At 31.9% G+C, this 16812-nt stretch overlaps 1 protein-coding gene across 2 annotated transcripts; it reads left to right on the top strand.

Annotated features, from left to right (window-relative positions):
* The first annotated feature begins 2687 nt into the window (after positions 1-2687).
* LOC139499426 (uncharacterized) lies at positions 2688-13281 on the top strand. Of its 2 annotated transcripts, XM_071288103.1 has the most exons (3): positions 2688-2827; positions 3434-3768; positions 8132-10762. In XM_071288103.1, exons 2-3 carry the CDS (start codon positions 3483-3485, stop codon positions 10153-10155), a joined length of 2310 nt encoding a protein of 769 aa, XP_071144204.1. In that variant the 5' UTR covers positions 2688-2827; positions 3434-3482; the 3' UTR covers positions 10156-10762. The 2 variants fall into 2 exon arrangements, 1 of the variants encoding a protein (XP_071144204.1); XR_011658188.1 differs by lacking the exons at positions 2688-2827; positions 8132-10762 and adding an exon at positions 13214-13281 and having other exon boundaries at positions 3629-3768.
* Positions 13282-16812: the final 3531 nt, after the last annotated feature.

The raw sequence follows: 16812 nt of genomic DNA, 5'->3' as shown, positions 1-16812 counted from the left end.
AAGCAATTCATGTTGCTTAATTAATATAGTTTTTGTGTTTTGTGCTTTTATCTTTTATCTTTTTTAAAATGTTGTTGGTTTTTTTGTTGTGTTTTTTTTTGGAGGGGGGGGAGGGGGAGGGGTGTGTGTGATGATTAGTGAAAAGATTTTAATGAAAAAGACTTCTGCTGTTACAACGGAGTAATTAAATCAAGAAAGAGAATGATTGCGTGAAAAATAATTATATTCATCTGATATGTTTACAAGCTTTGTATAATATCGAGGTGTAACTCCTCAGGTACAACAATTTTACTGCCTCCTTCAATTTCAGCGCAAATGAATTAAATGTACAACCCCAGTCATCTGAAATATTTTACCTATTTATTGACAAATTACCATATGTTTTTTTTTTCTTTTCATTTAAGATAATTATTCATTTTCTATTTGATTATATTCTATGATTCTATCTATTTTCGAAATTTGTAATTTTGTTATTTTGTTTTGTCCTCTGATCTAAAAACATGAAATCGAACCGTACTTGTTATTTAAAAACAATGAAATGTCGTTCACATATCATGATAATACAAACTGCTTTCAATTTCGATCGCCAAGGAGGGTGATTGGCCTAATGAGTTAATATAAAGTGATAAAAAGCCTGCGGCGATTTTAAGATACGCTCGTGGCGAGATTTGTTCGAGTCCGATCCTAATCGAAAGTTATTGCAAATATTTTAACTTAAGTTCGCCTGATGTCCGGCTTCTCCTACCTATGATGACAGGTCAATAAAATACAACAAATGTCGCTTATACATGTAGCGGTGTCCAACACCAAAAAAAAAAGAACAAACTTTTAGAAATAATTTGAAAACACATATAGCGTCCCGAATCGAAAACGTTCAAAACGTAAGAAAATTGTTCAGTGGACAAACTTGCAAGACATTTGATTTGTTAAAAAACGAAGTCATTTCGACTTCACAGCTTATCAAAAAGTATGTTATCGTATTGTGGGGTGAAAGCACAATTACGCAAAAGCACTCTTTTTTATGCTACAAATTGAAATTTTTATTTAATATAATGACGTTGAAACTGACAATGTTTTGGTAAAAAGCGTCGAAATTCGACATTGGACAATCTTGCAAGACATTTTCCCGAATCTAATGCGTTTTTATTTGTGGTGCGAGTGCTGTAAAATTCCGGATTTGAAATGGTCTATCTAAGCACTTTAGTAGGAATAATTTATGAAAACCAAATTTTATATCTTCTGATATTTTAAAAAGCGGTAACTTTTGATAACTTACCATTTTCCGAAACCTGACCATGGCGAGGATTATTCATTTTTGAAAAAATCAGTTTTGACCGTTCCATCAACACAAAAAACAGCAATGACTTCATAAATTATATATAACGTTTATCATTCATGCGAATTTTCGCGGATTTTAAACTTTTTTTTAGACCACAAAAATTCCCGCAAAAGTTATTTTGCGAATAATTTGTTACGTCTGACACGCATATTTATGACGTGTTGGTAATATTTGTATCATTATTGGAAACTATTATGAAAAGTTAAAGAATATTTTTTTTTTATAAAGCTGAATTATTTAGATTTCATAGAAGAGCTATTTATCAAATTGCTCTGTTGTATTTCACGGCATTGACGCAATAACGTGCTTAGCGTCAGTGCGATCGTGGTCTAGTGGGGCTCGGGCTTACAAGCTGCTGCACTTAACATATGTAGAATGTGTTGATAAATGAAAATGTATTGATGACGTTCTTACAAATTTAAAAGAGATGAGACTTTAACTGTATTATCAGACATGCAGTGTCTGTTGACATCATCTGAATTGTTATCTATAAGTTTTTACATTAGAAAAAAATCTATCGTAGTCTGTTTGTATTTGTTTATGTATTTTGTAAGAAAAAAAGGTTGACAATAATTAAACGTTCACCATTGTTTATCCAATAATATGATCGGTTGTTTGCTATTTAGAGCAAAAGATAATTCAAAGCCGGTTATGATTCAATTATGAATGAATAAAAGATGACGAAAATGAAAAAAAAAATGACAAAACTATAAGGATGGAGCAAACGGTATTTGCATTATTATCATACGATGACTTAAACATATCTAAAGAATAATTATGAAATTGTAATTTGTTCAGAAGAAAACATTCTTAACATACTTTACCTTTTTTGATTATATAACGGTTTGTAACAATGCTGAAGTTGTCGTTTTTATTTGATTTTCAAAATAAACTTTTAAAAATTCAAGTTTAAGTTACACAGATGTGCCATGATTTATGTTTTGGAGAGTATTCATTATTACTTTTCATTTAAAAGGCCTTAGTATATATGTTGACAAAGGGTGTCATAGCCATACAATATGTGGTAATTATGATCAAGTGCCTACACATTGAAGTTTAACAAGCGATACAAATAAGTTTAAATCATACCAGAATTAAATAGTAATGACAGAGTAATTTAGATAATTGTGATATTAATAGCAAAAATAAAATTGGAAGTTCTACGTAGGCGTTCATTTAAAAAAAAGACCTGTGATATTATTTGTTACTTCAATAACTTGTTTTGTGTAGTTTCATAATATGCCAAATGACCATAGTTATGTAGTGTGTCATACCTTTTCATTAGTACGTTGTTATGATCAACTATTTAGATATAGTAGTTAAATATAGCTGAAAGAATTTAAATTACGTCGAAGTTTTAAATAAATGACAGAATGAGTTAGTTTATCATGTTTATTGGGATATCGAAAGCTAAAAAAAATTTGACATGTTGGATTAGATATCACGGTCAATTTTGTATTGAGAATACGACGATTGTTGATAATTCTAGTAAGTTTTTGTTTGTGTGTAGTTAAATGAAATGCAAACAAAAATCACCAATGTTCTGTAGTGTATCATTGCAAAACTACAGTATTTTGTTGTTATTATCAAATATCTTCACATTGAAGTTTAACGTAGCAATAAGAATAGATATAAACTACAACGAAGTTATTAATAAATTAGTGACTCGGCTAAGTGGGATTTAAAGCGTATTCTTATTAGTTAAATGTATATAAAAAGCCTAGAAAAATTTATTTTATCTATGGCAAGCTGTTTGTATTGAAATAGTTCCTGCAGAAATGAAATTAACTTTATAGATTTAGGAAGATGTGGTATGAGAACCAGTGAGACAACTCCCCATCCAATTATAATTTATGAAGTAAAAAATTATCGGTCAAGGTACGATCTTCAACGCACAGCCTTGTCTCACACCAAACAGCAAGCTATCTAGGGCCCCGGAAATTTCTAGTATAAAACCATTTAAACGTGAATGTTATATCTTAAACAGATATATCAAATTTTCAAAACTAATATCAACTACATTGTACTTATATACTTATAGACTTTCACAATATTGCACAATGTTGTATTATATATTCAATTTATTCCTAACAGCCAGCATGAACCGAAACTCAAGAAATAAAGGAAAAAAAAAAATCATAACATGTATGGATTATGGAAAGTGCACTTCTGGGAAAAGTACGGAGTCAAAGGGTTTCCTTACAGTGGGAGGCGCAGATACTCACCATTTGCGTATCAAACTGCAGACGGGGATATAGTTATCAGTAATGACGTTTTCGGGCAGACAATCATGCAGTTTGAACGAATCCATAAAACTTGTATAATCAGAAGGAAAACAAACGAACAGTACATACTAAATTTAAGATATCCTGACAAAACCTCAGACGAATATCTTGAATACCTAGAGGATAATGCAAATTACAATCAAGGTAATTACAAAGTTATATTAACCAATGACTACAATTGCATATTACATTGTCCAGTTAATACTAGTCGATTGGTCTGAGAACTTGTCATTAGTATAGGTCCTAAACAGCCATGTTCGACACAAATGGTATTGTGATCCTGGATGAATTACACCTTTCAATTGTATTTCTATGGAACGCGACAGCTGTCTTATGTAGAACTCTGATATTACATTATGTTGTTCTATTATTACTTAATGATAGTTTGTCTTTATATACTATGGGTTTGACATTATGCAATGATGTTTTGATGTAACTCATTATGGAATAGTCATTACATAATGATATTTCGATATTACATGATATGGCTTCGTATTGACTTGATATAGTTTTGTCATTACTCGATGTGGTTTCACCATTATTAAATTTGGTTATGGCATTAGGCAATGTGGTTTTAACATTACTTGGTGTGTATGTGACATAACGTAATGTAGATGTTTCATTACATGATGTGGTTTTGTTATTTCGTAGTGATGATTTGTCAATTCTTTATATGGCCTTAACATTACGTAATGATGTTTCAAAATTTGACACAAATTTTTACACTACATGATGTGTTTGTTTCACTATTTGATATGGCCATGTCTTTCTTTGATGTGGTTATCCCATTACTACTACGAGGTAAAACCACGCGACCATTTTTGAAAAAAAATTATGTTCTATTTTTAGACCGATTTCCATATGTCGTTTGTGTAATGCGCTTTGGATGAGTATCGCCAGCCATTAAGTCAAGTTCAAATTAAAGTTCAAGTTGTTGTTAATAGTTTGTATCATGCAATATCGAAATATCATTATGTAATGACTATTCGATATCGAATTATATCAAAACATCATTACGTAATGTCAAAACCATAGATATCAAATTATCTCCCCTTTTTCACTCAAAATTATATCGAAACCATTTATGTATCGCATCAGTATAAAGAAACACGCTTCTTTTCAAAATTTCTTTCATGTAGTAAGACCTTAAATTGTTCTCTGAAAAATTGGTTTTTCTGATAATTCGGTCTTTCCACTTTTCTGTGGAAAGACCTATTGTATTTGTTCTGATTATTATTTTTTTTTCTGCCACATCTTGAAATTTTTGTTTCGCAATATTTCGCTTAGATATTTCTTTTATAGTATTGTACAGTTTATGCGGTTTTAAATTTCACCCTGCTAAGACGACCAATTTTCTTTGAAAGAGGTATCTCCCTATTCAATGTTTATCTATTGTGTGCATCTCCTTTATAACAAAAAAATACATCAACTAATTTCTTTTACAAATTGTTCATTACATCCTAAGGAATTTTTGGGTAATTTGGAACAAAGCGATTCGATGAAATTTTATATGAGCTATCTAGCTTTACGAAATAAATTTGTCGGTATGTTTTTTTTAACTCATAAACCATTAACCGTATAACCCTGGAATGTTTGTATTTAAAGTTCCTAGGTACTAACTTAGCAAATTAGGTCAAGGTCAAAGGTCAAGGTCAAATTCTAAATTTGACTTATGCTTATTTTTGCATTTTTCAAACATTTTAAAAAATATGTATAAAAGAACAAGTGCAAAATGTTTGTTTTATGATAATGAAGATATGTAACATTTGGTCTGATACAATCTATTGGAATCTCATGGGAGTTCGTGCTTCTGAAATGTCTAATTATAAATTTAATTGACAATTACTTAAAATAGGTTCTTTATAAAGTCGAATTACCTTTAACAAAAGGTTGAATGACATATGACTTTGAAAAATGAAAACCGGGAGTGACCTTGAAAAAACCGGAAGTAGCCTTTTTGGCACTTTTTTCTTATAAAAGTACTCAAAATCAATATATTTTGAAATTATGATACATTTCCTTATCACTTAAGACTAGAACTGACTTTTAATCAACCGTAAGTGACCAATTATCTCCGGGTGTACATACTAAAGTATAATAAACTATATGTTTCGGGAATCAATTTCGAAATCATTAATTTCACCTGAAGTAGCAAATTTTCTCCTGTGTTTAACTGCATAGTTTATGGAAAACAAAAATTTATCCAATCAGTATGAAGAAACTAATGGTTGGATGCCATTTTTTACTTTGAGTAAACAGGAACTTCTTTTATATATTTTTTTTTTCAAATTGTTGTTGAAAGACCTGCAATTGTTCTCTGAACAATTGGTTTTTAATTTTTGTTAGGACTTTCTTTCCACTTTTCTGTGGAAAGACCTATTGTATTTGTTCTGATTATTATTATCAAGTCTTTCCACTTTTCTGTGGAAAGACTTATTGTATTTGTTCTGATTCTTATTATTATTAGAGCTTTCTAATTTTCTGTGGAAAGACCTACTGTATTAGTTCTGATTATTATTAATTTTATTTTCCCGCCACATTTTGTCTTGCGATAAATGTTTGTTTCGCAATATGTTGCTTAGATATTTCTCATATTGTATCGTATAGTTTATGCGCTTTTAAATTTCACCCTGCTAAGCCGAACCATTTTCTTTGTAAGAGTTATCCCCTATTTACTATTCACCATCAGAGTGCATCTCCTTCGTAACAAAAAAAGATATCGATAAAATTTCTTTTACAAATTGTTCGTTACATGCTCAGGAATTTTTGGCTAATTTGAATCGAAGCGAATCGATGAAATCCAATATGAGTTATATGCTACCTTTAGCAAATAAATTTGTCAGTATGTGTTATTTACTTATCAAATGTTAACAGTATAACCCTGGATTGTTTTTATTTGAAGCCTTTTGGTCCTAACTTAGAAAATGAGGTCAAGGCAAAAGATCAAGGTCAAATTCTGCATTGTGACTTTTCCTTGTTTTTGCATTTTCTCAAACACTTTAAAAGATATGTATTAAAGAACAAGTGCAAATTAATTGTTCAATGGTAATGAAAGAGGGACGAAAGATACCAAAGGGACAGTCAAACTCATCAATCGAAAATAAATTGACAACGCCATGGCCATGATGGCTAAAAATGAAAAAGACAAACAGACAGACAACAGCACAGGAAACCAAAGAACAAACAACCCAAACCCCACCAAAAACTAGGGGTGATCTCAGGTGCTCCGGAAGGGTAAGCAGATCATGCTCCACATGTGGCACACGTCGTGTTGCTTGTGTGATAACAAATCCGGTAAATAGTCTAATTCGGTAGGTCACATATATGAAAGGGAAGGGAAGGGGATTGTTGTTACGACACAAGGAACACATCCGATATCATTTGTGAAACGGTTATTCCATAACGGTCAACCAACTCGTGATGGCGTCCGTAAAATTTACGAAGGGATATTTCAGGGAAGATATGTTATATTTGGTCTTATACAATCTAATGGCATCTTATAGGAGTTAGTGGCCCTGTAATGTCTAAATACAAGGTAATTTGAATATAACTTCAACTTGGTTCATAATAAAGCCATATGATGTTTAACAAAAGGTAAGGTAACAAATGACCTTGAAAAATGACAACCGGAAGTGACCTTGAGAAAACCGAAAGTGGCTTTTTTTGCATGTTTTTCTTTAAAACAATAGTAGTCGGAATCCATATATTTTGTAATACAAATACATGAAGTTATCACTCAAGACTATTAATGACTTTCGATAAACCGGAAGTTGCCAATTATCTTTCGTTCTACACACAAAAGTATATAGAAACTATATATGTTTTGTATCAGTGTAAAATAAGCTATCAAATAATACCGGAAGACACATTAACTTCACCGGAAGTAACACATTATCTTTTTTATTTCACTCAAAAATATATAGAAACCATTTATTTATCATATCAGTATAAAGTAAACTTATGATTGGATGCCAAATTTAACATTGAGTAAACAGGAACTAGATTCTTGTCAATAACTTTGATGTGGAAACCCCTTCAATTGTTCTCTGAACAATTGGTTTTTAATTTTGATAGAACCTTTAAAATGTTACCGTTTAGTAGATAAATATATGGGTAAAACTAAATGACGAGGTAATGATCGGTGAATTCGATTATCGGTAACTGAAATAAATATTCCCTTTAAAGGTTGTCCTAGAAATCATCCCATTTAGAAACAAATATGTATCAAAACACAATGTTAAGAACATTTAGCATAACAAACACATTTGGTAAGAACGCAATTATAAAATTACTTTATTAAAATAAGAATATACATTACAAAGAGGTAATCTTAAGGAAAATGGCTCACAAAAGAGGTATAAGGGGACATTGTATGACTTTATCGTAACGACACTGCTTATCTGAGGTATTCACTTCAGACAGAAAATTAACCAGGCGTTGGTTCACTTGTTTTTAAACTTGTTTAAAAGTTCTAAGATACATATATATATAAATGAATATTTTATAGATCGCGTGACCTGGTCCGGAAATGATTTGAAGGAAAGATGCTTATATACACACTTAGTCAACACTGCTGGTTCTGAAATAGAAATACGTAAAAGACAACAACTATTTATTACACATGATATGATACAAAATCAAATTATGTTAACATCAGGATCGAAATTAACAGAGAAATTGAGTGGAAGTTTAGCAGAGGGACTGGATTTACCAGGTAGTGACATAGATATAATGTACATCATCGAGGACGTAGACGTAATACGAGATGGGAAGAATACCAAACACCAAGTTAAGCATACAACCCTGGTTATGGAGACTGACAATGATTATCCTGGATTTACTAGACTCCGATTACTAACAAGAGGGGAAGTGGAGTCTTACTATACACCGCATACATGCTTTGACTTTACTAGAACAGGTTTATATTTATCAGTGAACAAATTTGTTAGTAATATAAGTAAGAACAATACCCATTATATTGTATCATCTCACGGCCCCTGTTTATCAGATCACAGTCAAAACGTGGATTATGCATATTGTCTCCGATGTAATTATTTACCTTTCAATGCAATACCATGGACTACCCGTTACCGATTACAATGGCCGCCGAATTCCGCAATTGACAAGATTAAACAGTACGGATGTTTGTTAGTACCCATTGGGCCAAGGACTTTGCCTGGTTGTAATGTATTATGGAGATTATCTTTCTCTATAGCTGAAAAAATACTTGTACATTCGTTTAATTACACTCAACTGTTGTGTTACTGTCTTCTCAAACTTACATTAACACATATCATTAACAAAAACAAATATGCCGAAGGCTTATTGTGCTCTTACTATATGAAAACAGTTTTATTCTGGGTTTCTGAAGAAATTGATATTGACACATTTCAATTATCTAAATTATTTTATTGTTTTACTCATTGTCTACGAAAATTAATATTATGGGTAAATAACTGTTATTGTCCGAATTATTTTATTCCTACACAGAACATGTTCGTTGGCAAGATCAGTCCATATAACAAGAACATACTACTAAATGTATTAGAAAGCATAACGTGTGGCGGAATTGATGGATTGATGCAGCATTTTCCTCAATACTACACTGTTATATATAGTAGAGTGTATATATCAAGTGCACAGTTTAGACCTCCATTCATTATGTTAGACTTACTTTTTTACAGAATATCTCATTTATCTGTTGCTTCTCTGTCTGACAGATCACAATGTTTGAAATTACTGAAATATACAGAAAATTTACTTCAGTCGAAATCGTCTGCATTTATTGTTGATGTATGTAAATATCATCTTACTGAAATAAGTCAGATTGCAGCGCAGCTACTACCAACGCCAATAATAACGACTGAAAGGAACGACGTACACAAACGTTATCATAAACATTTACAGGACGTACACAAACGTTATCATAAGCATTTACAGGACGGTATTAAAACAGATGCTGTCTCGGGCTGGTTGTTATACGCGTCGTTTTATTATGTAACAGGGCAGTTCAATGCTACTTTAAGACTTACGGATTATGTTCTTTCAAGATGTTCACCTGATATGATACTAATGGGTGGTCAGAATTGCCAAGACAGAAATGTCGATTATTACAGAAATCATGTACATTCCACAATAAAACTTCGTGACAAAATGAGAATGACAGTTGTAAATAATGTTAGATACGTACAGTATTCATCATTAATACCACAAGAACTACAGCTGGAGGTGGAAGCCGAATTTATATTGATACCTCCTATCGTTATGTCTCACTGTCTTAAATTTCTATGCTATCATCATATAGGCGATATTTCTAATAGACAAAAAGCTTTATGTGATTTATACTCAACAGTGCAGGCAAGAAATTTAATTGATGTAAATACCCTATCTATGTCATTAACAATACTTGGAGTATGCTTCGAAATATCCGGTGATTACATTGTAGCCTATCAATGTTATGAGGAAGCTTTACAATGTGAGTGTTTTATATGTGTTACAGCTGAAACAAGGAGGTCAAAACTATCGGTGTAGTCTTTCGATGTATCTTCATTTTGCTGCATGCATGACACTAAATGTGAATGTGACATAGCTACAGATCTAGTCAGATAGCTATAGTACTTGTCATTAACAGCTCCGGGTATACTTAACAATCAGTAAAGCAACAGTTGCAATTATCACATGTGTATTTTTTTGCAAGGTTTGAATGAAAGTTTATAAGAACAATCTATTGAAGGAGTTCGAACATCAGTACCAATAAATTATTTTTAGGAGATTCGTCCCTTGGACACAATAAATATGTAAAAAAATGCATCGTTAGCACTCTCTTTTGTACAATTCTTGCCAGAATTTTATGAAACTAAAAGCATAGGTTCATATTAGTAATGTCTTGGATACATTTGAAAATCAGTGCTCTTTAGTTTCATGTCACAATCAAGTTGCATTACATAACGCACATAAACTATGGGATGGTTGTTTTTTAAAAGAGTTTAACACATCGGCAATAGTGATTATATGAACAATGGTCTCATGAGTGCTCTAAGGTGTACAATGTTTGTCACATTTTAAGAAATTTAAACTATAAGTTTATATTATGAATGTACTTGAGAAGTTTAGTGCCAATAAATTATTTTCAAAACAGTTATGCTTAAAGGTTGTGTAAGCTTTTGAGGTGAATACTGACATGTTTGTGCTTTGTAAAGAATATTACCATAAAAGATTGGATGTAAAATACATGAACGAATAAGATGTCTGCATGTTGAGTTAATTTTACGAATTATTTCCTTATACCTATGATCAAATTTAGTAAATGTTTTGACTAGTTTGTGATATCTATGTCCATTAGAATATAAACAATATCTAATTGCATTTGGTCTAAAAACTTCTCCTAAGATACTTATCCAATGTTTTAACGTTTATCAGCTACTAGCATTGAAACACAATTGACAACATTTTCTCGTAATATCGACCAATAGATTAATGACTTCTTATGGCATGTTTTGTCATTCTTCCATCAATCGATTATTACGGAAAAGTTTGTGTTGGCTTTTCTTCGGTTGGTTGGTTCAACAGTTTGACCTATACATGTTAGATATTGTATAGTTGTTTTTAAATCAATTTTAAATAATTGTCGATGAGCTATTCGTCGTTTAGCGAGTGACACATGGGTCTCGAATTTCATCGTTCTACCCCCTGTGAGACCGAATGCTTAATATCGAAAAAATAGGGTTTCCAATTCCGTCCACATAAGTAGCATATACCAACTTCACCTGTATATGGGATATACACATCCCGACTTACTCAGTATTCAAGAGCTTGCAGCTCCTACTCAGACTTTGTGATATCTATTTGAAGTGACTCTGTGTGTATGCATCCCGTCATATATTGAACAATAACAGTATTTTATTTCTACCTATGTTACGCCAAACGTGCGATGTAGCGTCAAAGGTGATGTTAAGTTAATCATGTGTCTGTCAGGGTGATGATTTGGTTCCAGTTCTTAAAATAGTTCAACCTTGTTATGTTGGATAATACTTAAATTTAGTAAAATACAAAAACAAAACGAGGTTGTTAAATGTGAGGTATGATTTTCGTGTTTTTTATTTTTTGTTTTTATAGTGATTGAGATGATAAAACGATGTGGACTGCTGTGTCCCTATTTTTTACATTTTTAACGTATACAGATTATCAAACAAGTGTTCGGTTTAGGTAGCTATAAATTCAGGTTCAATCCACTATTTTCCACAATAGAAAATGCATGTAACAAGACAGGATTGTGACATATTGTTATCCATTCGTTTGTTGTGAATTTTTGTTTTGATTTTCTCATTTGATCAAATACTTTCCTTTTTGAATTTTCTTTGGAGTTCAGCATTTTTGTGATTTTCTTTTTCATATTTTTCCAATAAATATTCTGTCAAAATTACGATCCCAATGACGACAATTCACACAGATACGACCATTATTAAACTTGGTTCATTTCGAAAGCAACACGACCCTAACGACTTGCATCCCAGAGCAAATATTGTTGGCCCCCTCCAATCGCATTCTTGTGTGGCAACTTGTTGATGTCATGCGTACAGTAGATCACTTTGATTTCGAATTTGCATACTGTAATGGATATTAATGGTTTAAAAAAAAACATTCTTAACTACAGCTATTCATTATTTACTGTAGATATCATAAGCACTAACCATGTCGTAACGCCATTTTAATATATATAAAAAAACAAAACTATTTCTAACAAGGGCAGGTTTTTATTCATAAAACATTTTTTGCGGAAGGTAAATAAATTACATCGTAAACGAATCTATAAAAATATTAAACACTTATTAGAGATTACAAATTTATCGAGTGTTTAGTTTGATAACAACACAGTGATGTCAGTATTTTGAAGGTTCATTAAATAGATTACTCAAAATATCAAGAAACAATAAACACGTTATATACATACATACATGTACTGCATAGTAAATGTTTAACAAATATATGCACTAGAAAAAAACAATAAGACAGGAATATATACGCAGTGATATTAAGGCACTTTACGAGAAAAATACGTTAAAAACATATTATTTTTAAACAATTTTAACTTAAAATTGCCAGAAAAAGATTTCTTAGCAGCGGTAGTAGTGTTAATCATTAAAATCTAAATTTAATTTTTCACGGTTTGTTTATATCAAAAGTGAAAGTAGTCACGTGACCCGAGCAGCTACTGAATGTGCTTATTTCATTTTCAACTCAAACATTTTGTCAAAAGTCCAGCGTGTTGCTGGAACTTTTCAACAAAAAATAAAGCATCAATGAAATCGTCTGAATATATATTCTCTGAAAATGCTATGCAAAGTTTAAGCTATAATGACAAAAGATAAAAACTGGTGTAAATCTGATGAAAAAAGTGATGCTTTGACGATTTGCCCCGTTAACACCACTCGTTTTCATTAATAACAAGATATTTACGTGTTTGGATAGCAATTTTCTGTTAAAAGAGACATTTCTTGGTTGAGAATGGATAGCATCCAGTAATTCTGTCTCCAGGAACACGCTTGACCTTTTAATATTATTAATCGAGTTTTATTGTTTATCATTTCAGGGCCATTATCAAACGCCTTAAAGACGTTGTTTGAGACCACCTTGAACATTTGCGGACAGATCCAATTTGTATTTATTTTTATTGTTTATATATTATTCTATTTATTCATTTGATGTATTAAACTTTTACTACTTATAAATATTTTTGTGATCAGATATTTTTTCTGTCAAGTCCAAGTACGTTTTGAGGGGTGCGATCTTTAAATACTTTGTAAAATATACCCGATTTGGTGATATAAAAGGCATCAAGTTGATAAATTTGAGAATGAATACTCAGATGTACAAATCCTATTGTCCCTCATTTCTCACTGCCCACTTTTAAAACTTTCCTACATACATGACATATGGCCCTTGCTACCTTCGGCCCCCGCTTGTAGAGTAGAATATTATTTCCAGATTCATTTTTGAAAAGGACACCTTGAAATTTTCCACCAGCATATTTTGTTTAAATTTCAGTGTTTAAAGTTTAATTGATCGACTTAATTTCACAAAAATATTTATATTTGGCTTAGTTTTCCATCAATTGTGGAGAAACACCTACCTTATTCCAACCATACCTCCATATATTCCTGAACATCAAGTTTACCTGCATTACCAACAGAAAGGTAATGTTCTGCATTTTTCAAATGAAAAACAAATCTTCAGCAAACAATCCTCTCTACAGTATAAAGTGTGGAATACTTCATAAAAAATTAAGGAATTAAAACACGGGAAATGTAATGTTCTGCATTTTTCAAATGAAAAAAAAAAAATTCAGCAAACAATCCACTCTATACAGTATAACGTGTGGAATAGTTCATAAAACATTCAGGAATTAAAACACAGAAAATGTTTGTTTGGAAAACACGGGGAGTGTGTGCGTGATCCAGAATCACAGAATACAATCCTGATTTGATTTTTAATTCCTATCAAGGGGTGCTTCAGAAAATACTATTTCCCAACCAGGAACAGCACTATGTTTACACCCCACCGCCCCTCAGAAATAATAATAAATTAGAAGAATACTCCGTTTGCATTTAAAAAAAAACATAGGTATATGCAGTGGTAGAAACTATATATATATATATATATATATATATCTTTTTTCATGCTGTCACAATAGGAAATTCAGAGGAAAACAGGCAAATTTGACGTCATAATTGGATTTTAACCAATGAAGAACTGAAATCATTTGAACCACACGTTGATTAATTTTTTTCATACAATTGGTGCAGAAAGGGAGAAATTGACAAATTAGAAAAATATATATGACATGTATAACAAATGAAATTATTAAAAGCATCAAGTTGAATAGAAGCCTTTGGTTCACAGTTAATTACCAAGCGATGAATCTAAACAAATCACACAGTATAGCAATTTTGTATGAATTAAAAAATATACAAAATTTCATTAAGTAATTTATACATAGTTCATGAGAAAGATGGGACTGAACAGTATATATATATATATGTATGGTAGACAAACATTACATTCTCGACCTTTAATAGCCCACCCACAATATGGTATGTGTTGTCTCATTGTTGAAGGGCATAGAGTTGCCAATATTTGCTTATTCCCAGTTTTTTTATTTGTATAGGACAACTTTTGTACTTTTATCACCAAAATTCCATAATCTATCACATGTATCAAACATTGCGTATTAAACCTCACCCTTAAAGACCTTCCCCCCAAAATATATAAATACAAAATGAATTAAATAAATTTTAGGATGAACTACTGTAGCTTTGCAAAAGTGATCATCAGCAGATCCACCATAGATATAGAGACAATAAACTGGTGGAATACCCAAAAAGATTAAGAAAATAAGAAGGAGAGACTGACAAATAATTCAACATGAAAGATAGATACTACAATTATTCAATTTCTATGGAAAAGTACCCAAACATGTATTTGAATTTCGATCAATTTAGAAGCAAAACCACAAAACTACAATCATATCTCTCAGACAAGAAATACAGGCAAAATCTTAACAGATCTGGACAGCAGCATTCTTTTCTTGGCCATTTTTCTCTTAAAAATTGGCTTACACTTACCTCCAATGAAAGGCTTCAACACCAGCTAGTCGACTGTAGACCTTGTTCAACTGTTCACTACAACTTTTCAACTTTTCATAAATCCATAGCACCTAATTTTGAAAATGCACATCAGCTTTACGAACAAGGGACAGAAAACATTTTAAAGATAACATCACCAAACAGCAATACCACTACCAAGGGAATGAAAGTAATAAAATCTATCGTCAACATCATTCAACCCATAGTAGAGCAACGTTTAGATATGAAATTTCAAAGACCCATTTCAGATTCCATCATGCTTTCCCCACCAGTAACACCAAAGGAATTGCAATCAACAAAAATTAAAGTTATGCAAGAAAGCAGGAAAAAAATCAATGAATCTTTCACCGACGGAGGAAATGACGTTAACAATTTTCTTTCTTCATCAATTTCCTTTTGTGAGCATGACACGATTCGCCTCGGCTATTTTTTGGAAACCAAAGACAACGCCCAACAGAGAGAAATAAGAGTCTAGAGAAAGAGAAAACTGGTAAGAGGAAACACAAAAACCACCATGGACAATTTGATTCTTACAGATTTGACAGAACAGAATTTTTAGCAGAGATTAAATCCAAAAATGAAGGGGACACAATCAACTGGACAGCTCTAGCCCCACGGCCCCAGCTTGTCTGCCAAAACAGCCGTTAGACATCAGAGTAATCTCCGAATAGAGCAGTTGGAGGGTGGTAATTACTCCTCCTCTACATGTAATTATTATCTTACTTCGAAAGGCTATTTTAGTTCTTATCTATGATCTCTTGTTAGGCTTGATTATATATTTGTTATTGAATCATAAAAATATAAATTGATCACCAGACACGAGTATCTGAAAATGTATGATGGACAAGCTACATGTAGGTCTATATGATTAATGCACACTAAAAAAATAATAGAAAAAATGAACAATTTTCACGATGAATACCGTGATTGGTGTCTTGACAATCGGGAATGCAAGTGGTAGAAACCTTAGGAGACACATTTGTTTCATCCTCTACTCTTTTAATTTAGAAATGGGAGTCAATTATTACATGTTATATATTTTTCCCCCTGTATAATTTCGATCTGACCACGTGTAGCATGTTTGGCAAATTTTAATTCTATTTTTTTCTTATTTTTACCTCTTTTCGTCTACTGAAATGAATGATATACAAAGTAAACAACTTATATTCCTTTGTGCTTACATATTTTAAAGCTGTCACTTACTTTTGTCGGTATATTTTCACGCATAAGAGAAATAATTGATCCAGCAAGGTGCTTTCACTTCTGCCAGCTTCAAGCACTTTAAGACGGCGATCGGCTTTTCATTGGTTGATACTCTTAAGGAGGCGGGGTCTAATCATGGCAACAAAAACATCTATTGCAACCACTTATAATATAGTTTCAGCACAAAAATGCCGCAATCGTGTTTTAATAATCAATGAACATCATACCAATATTATTCTTTTATCCGCATGTATGCATGCAATTTGTAATCAAAAATTTTATCGAAGGACGCCGCTTACGGAATCCGCCATTGATGAATATATAATGAGGTAATTGCGGAGTT

Source organism: Mytilus edulis, chromosome 12 (assembly GCF_963676685.1).
Source record: "Mytilus edulis chromosome 12, xbMytEdul2.2, whole genome shotgun sequence".
NCBI lineage: Eukaryota > Metazoa > Mollusca > Bivalvia > Mytilida > Mytilidae > Mytilus > Mytilus edulis.
Note: the sequence above shows the minus strand (reverse complement) of the source record. Positions and strands in the feature narration are given on the sequence as shown.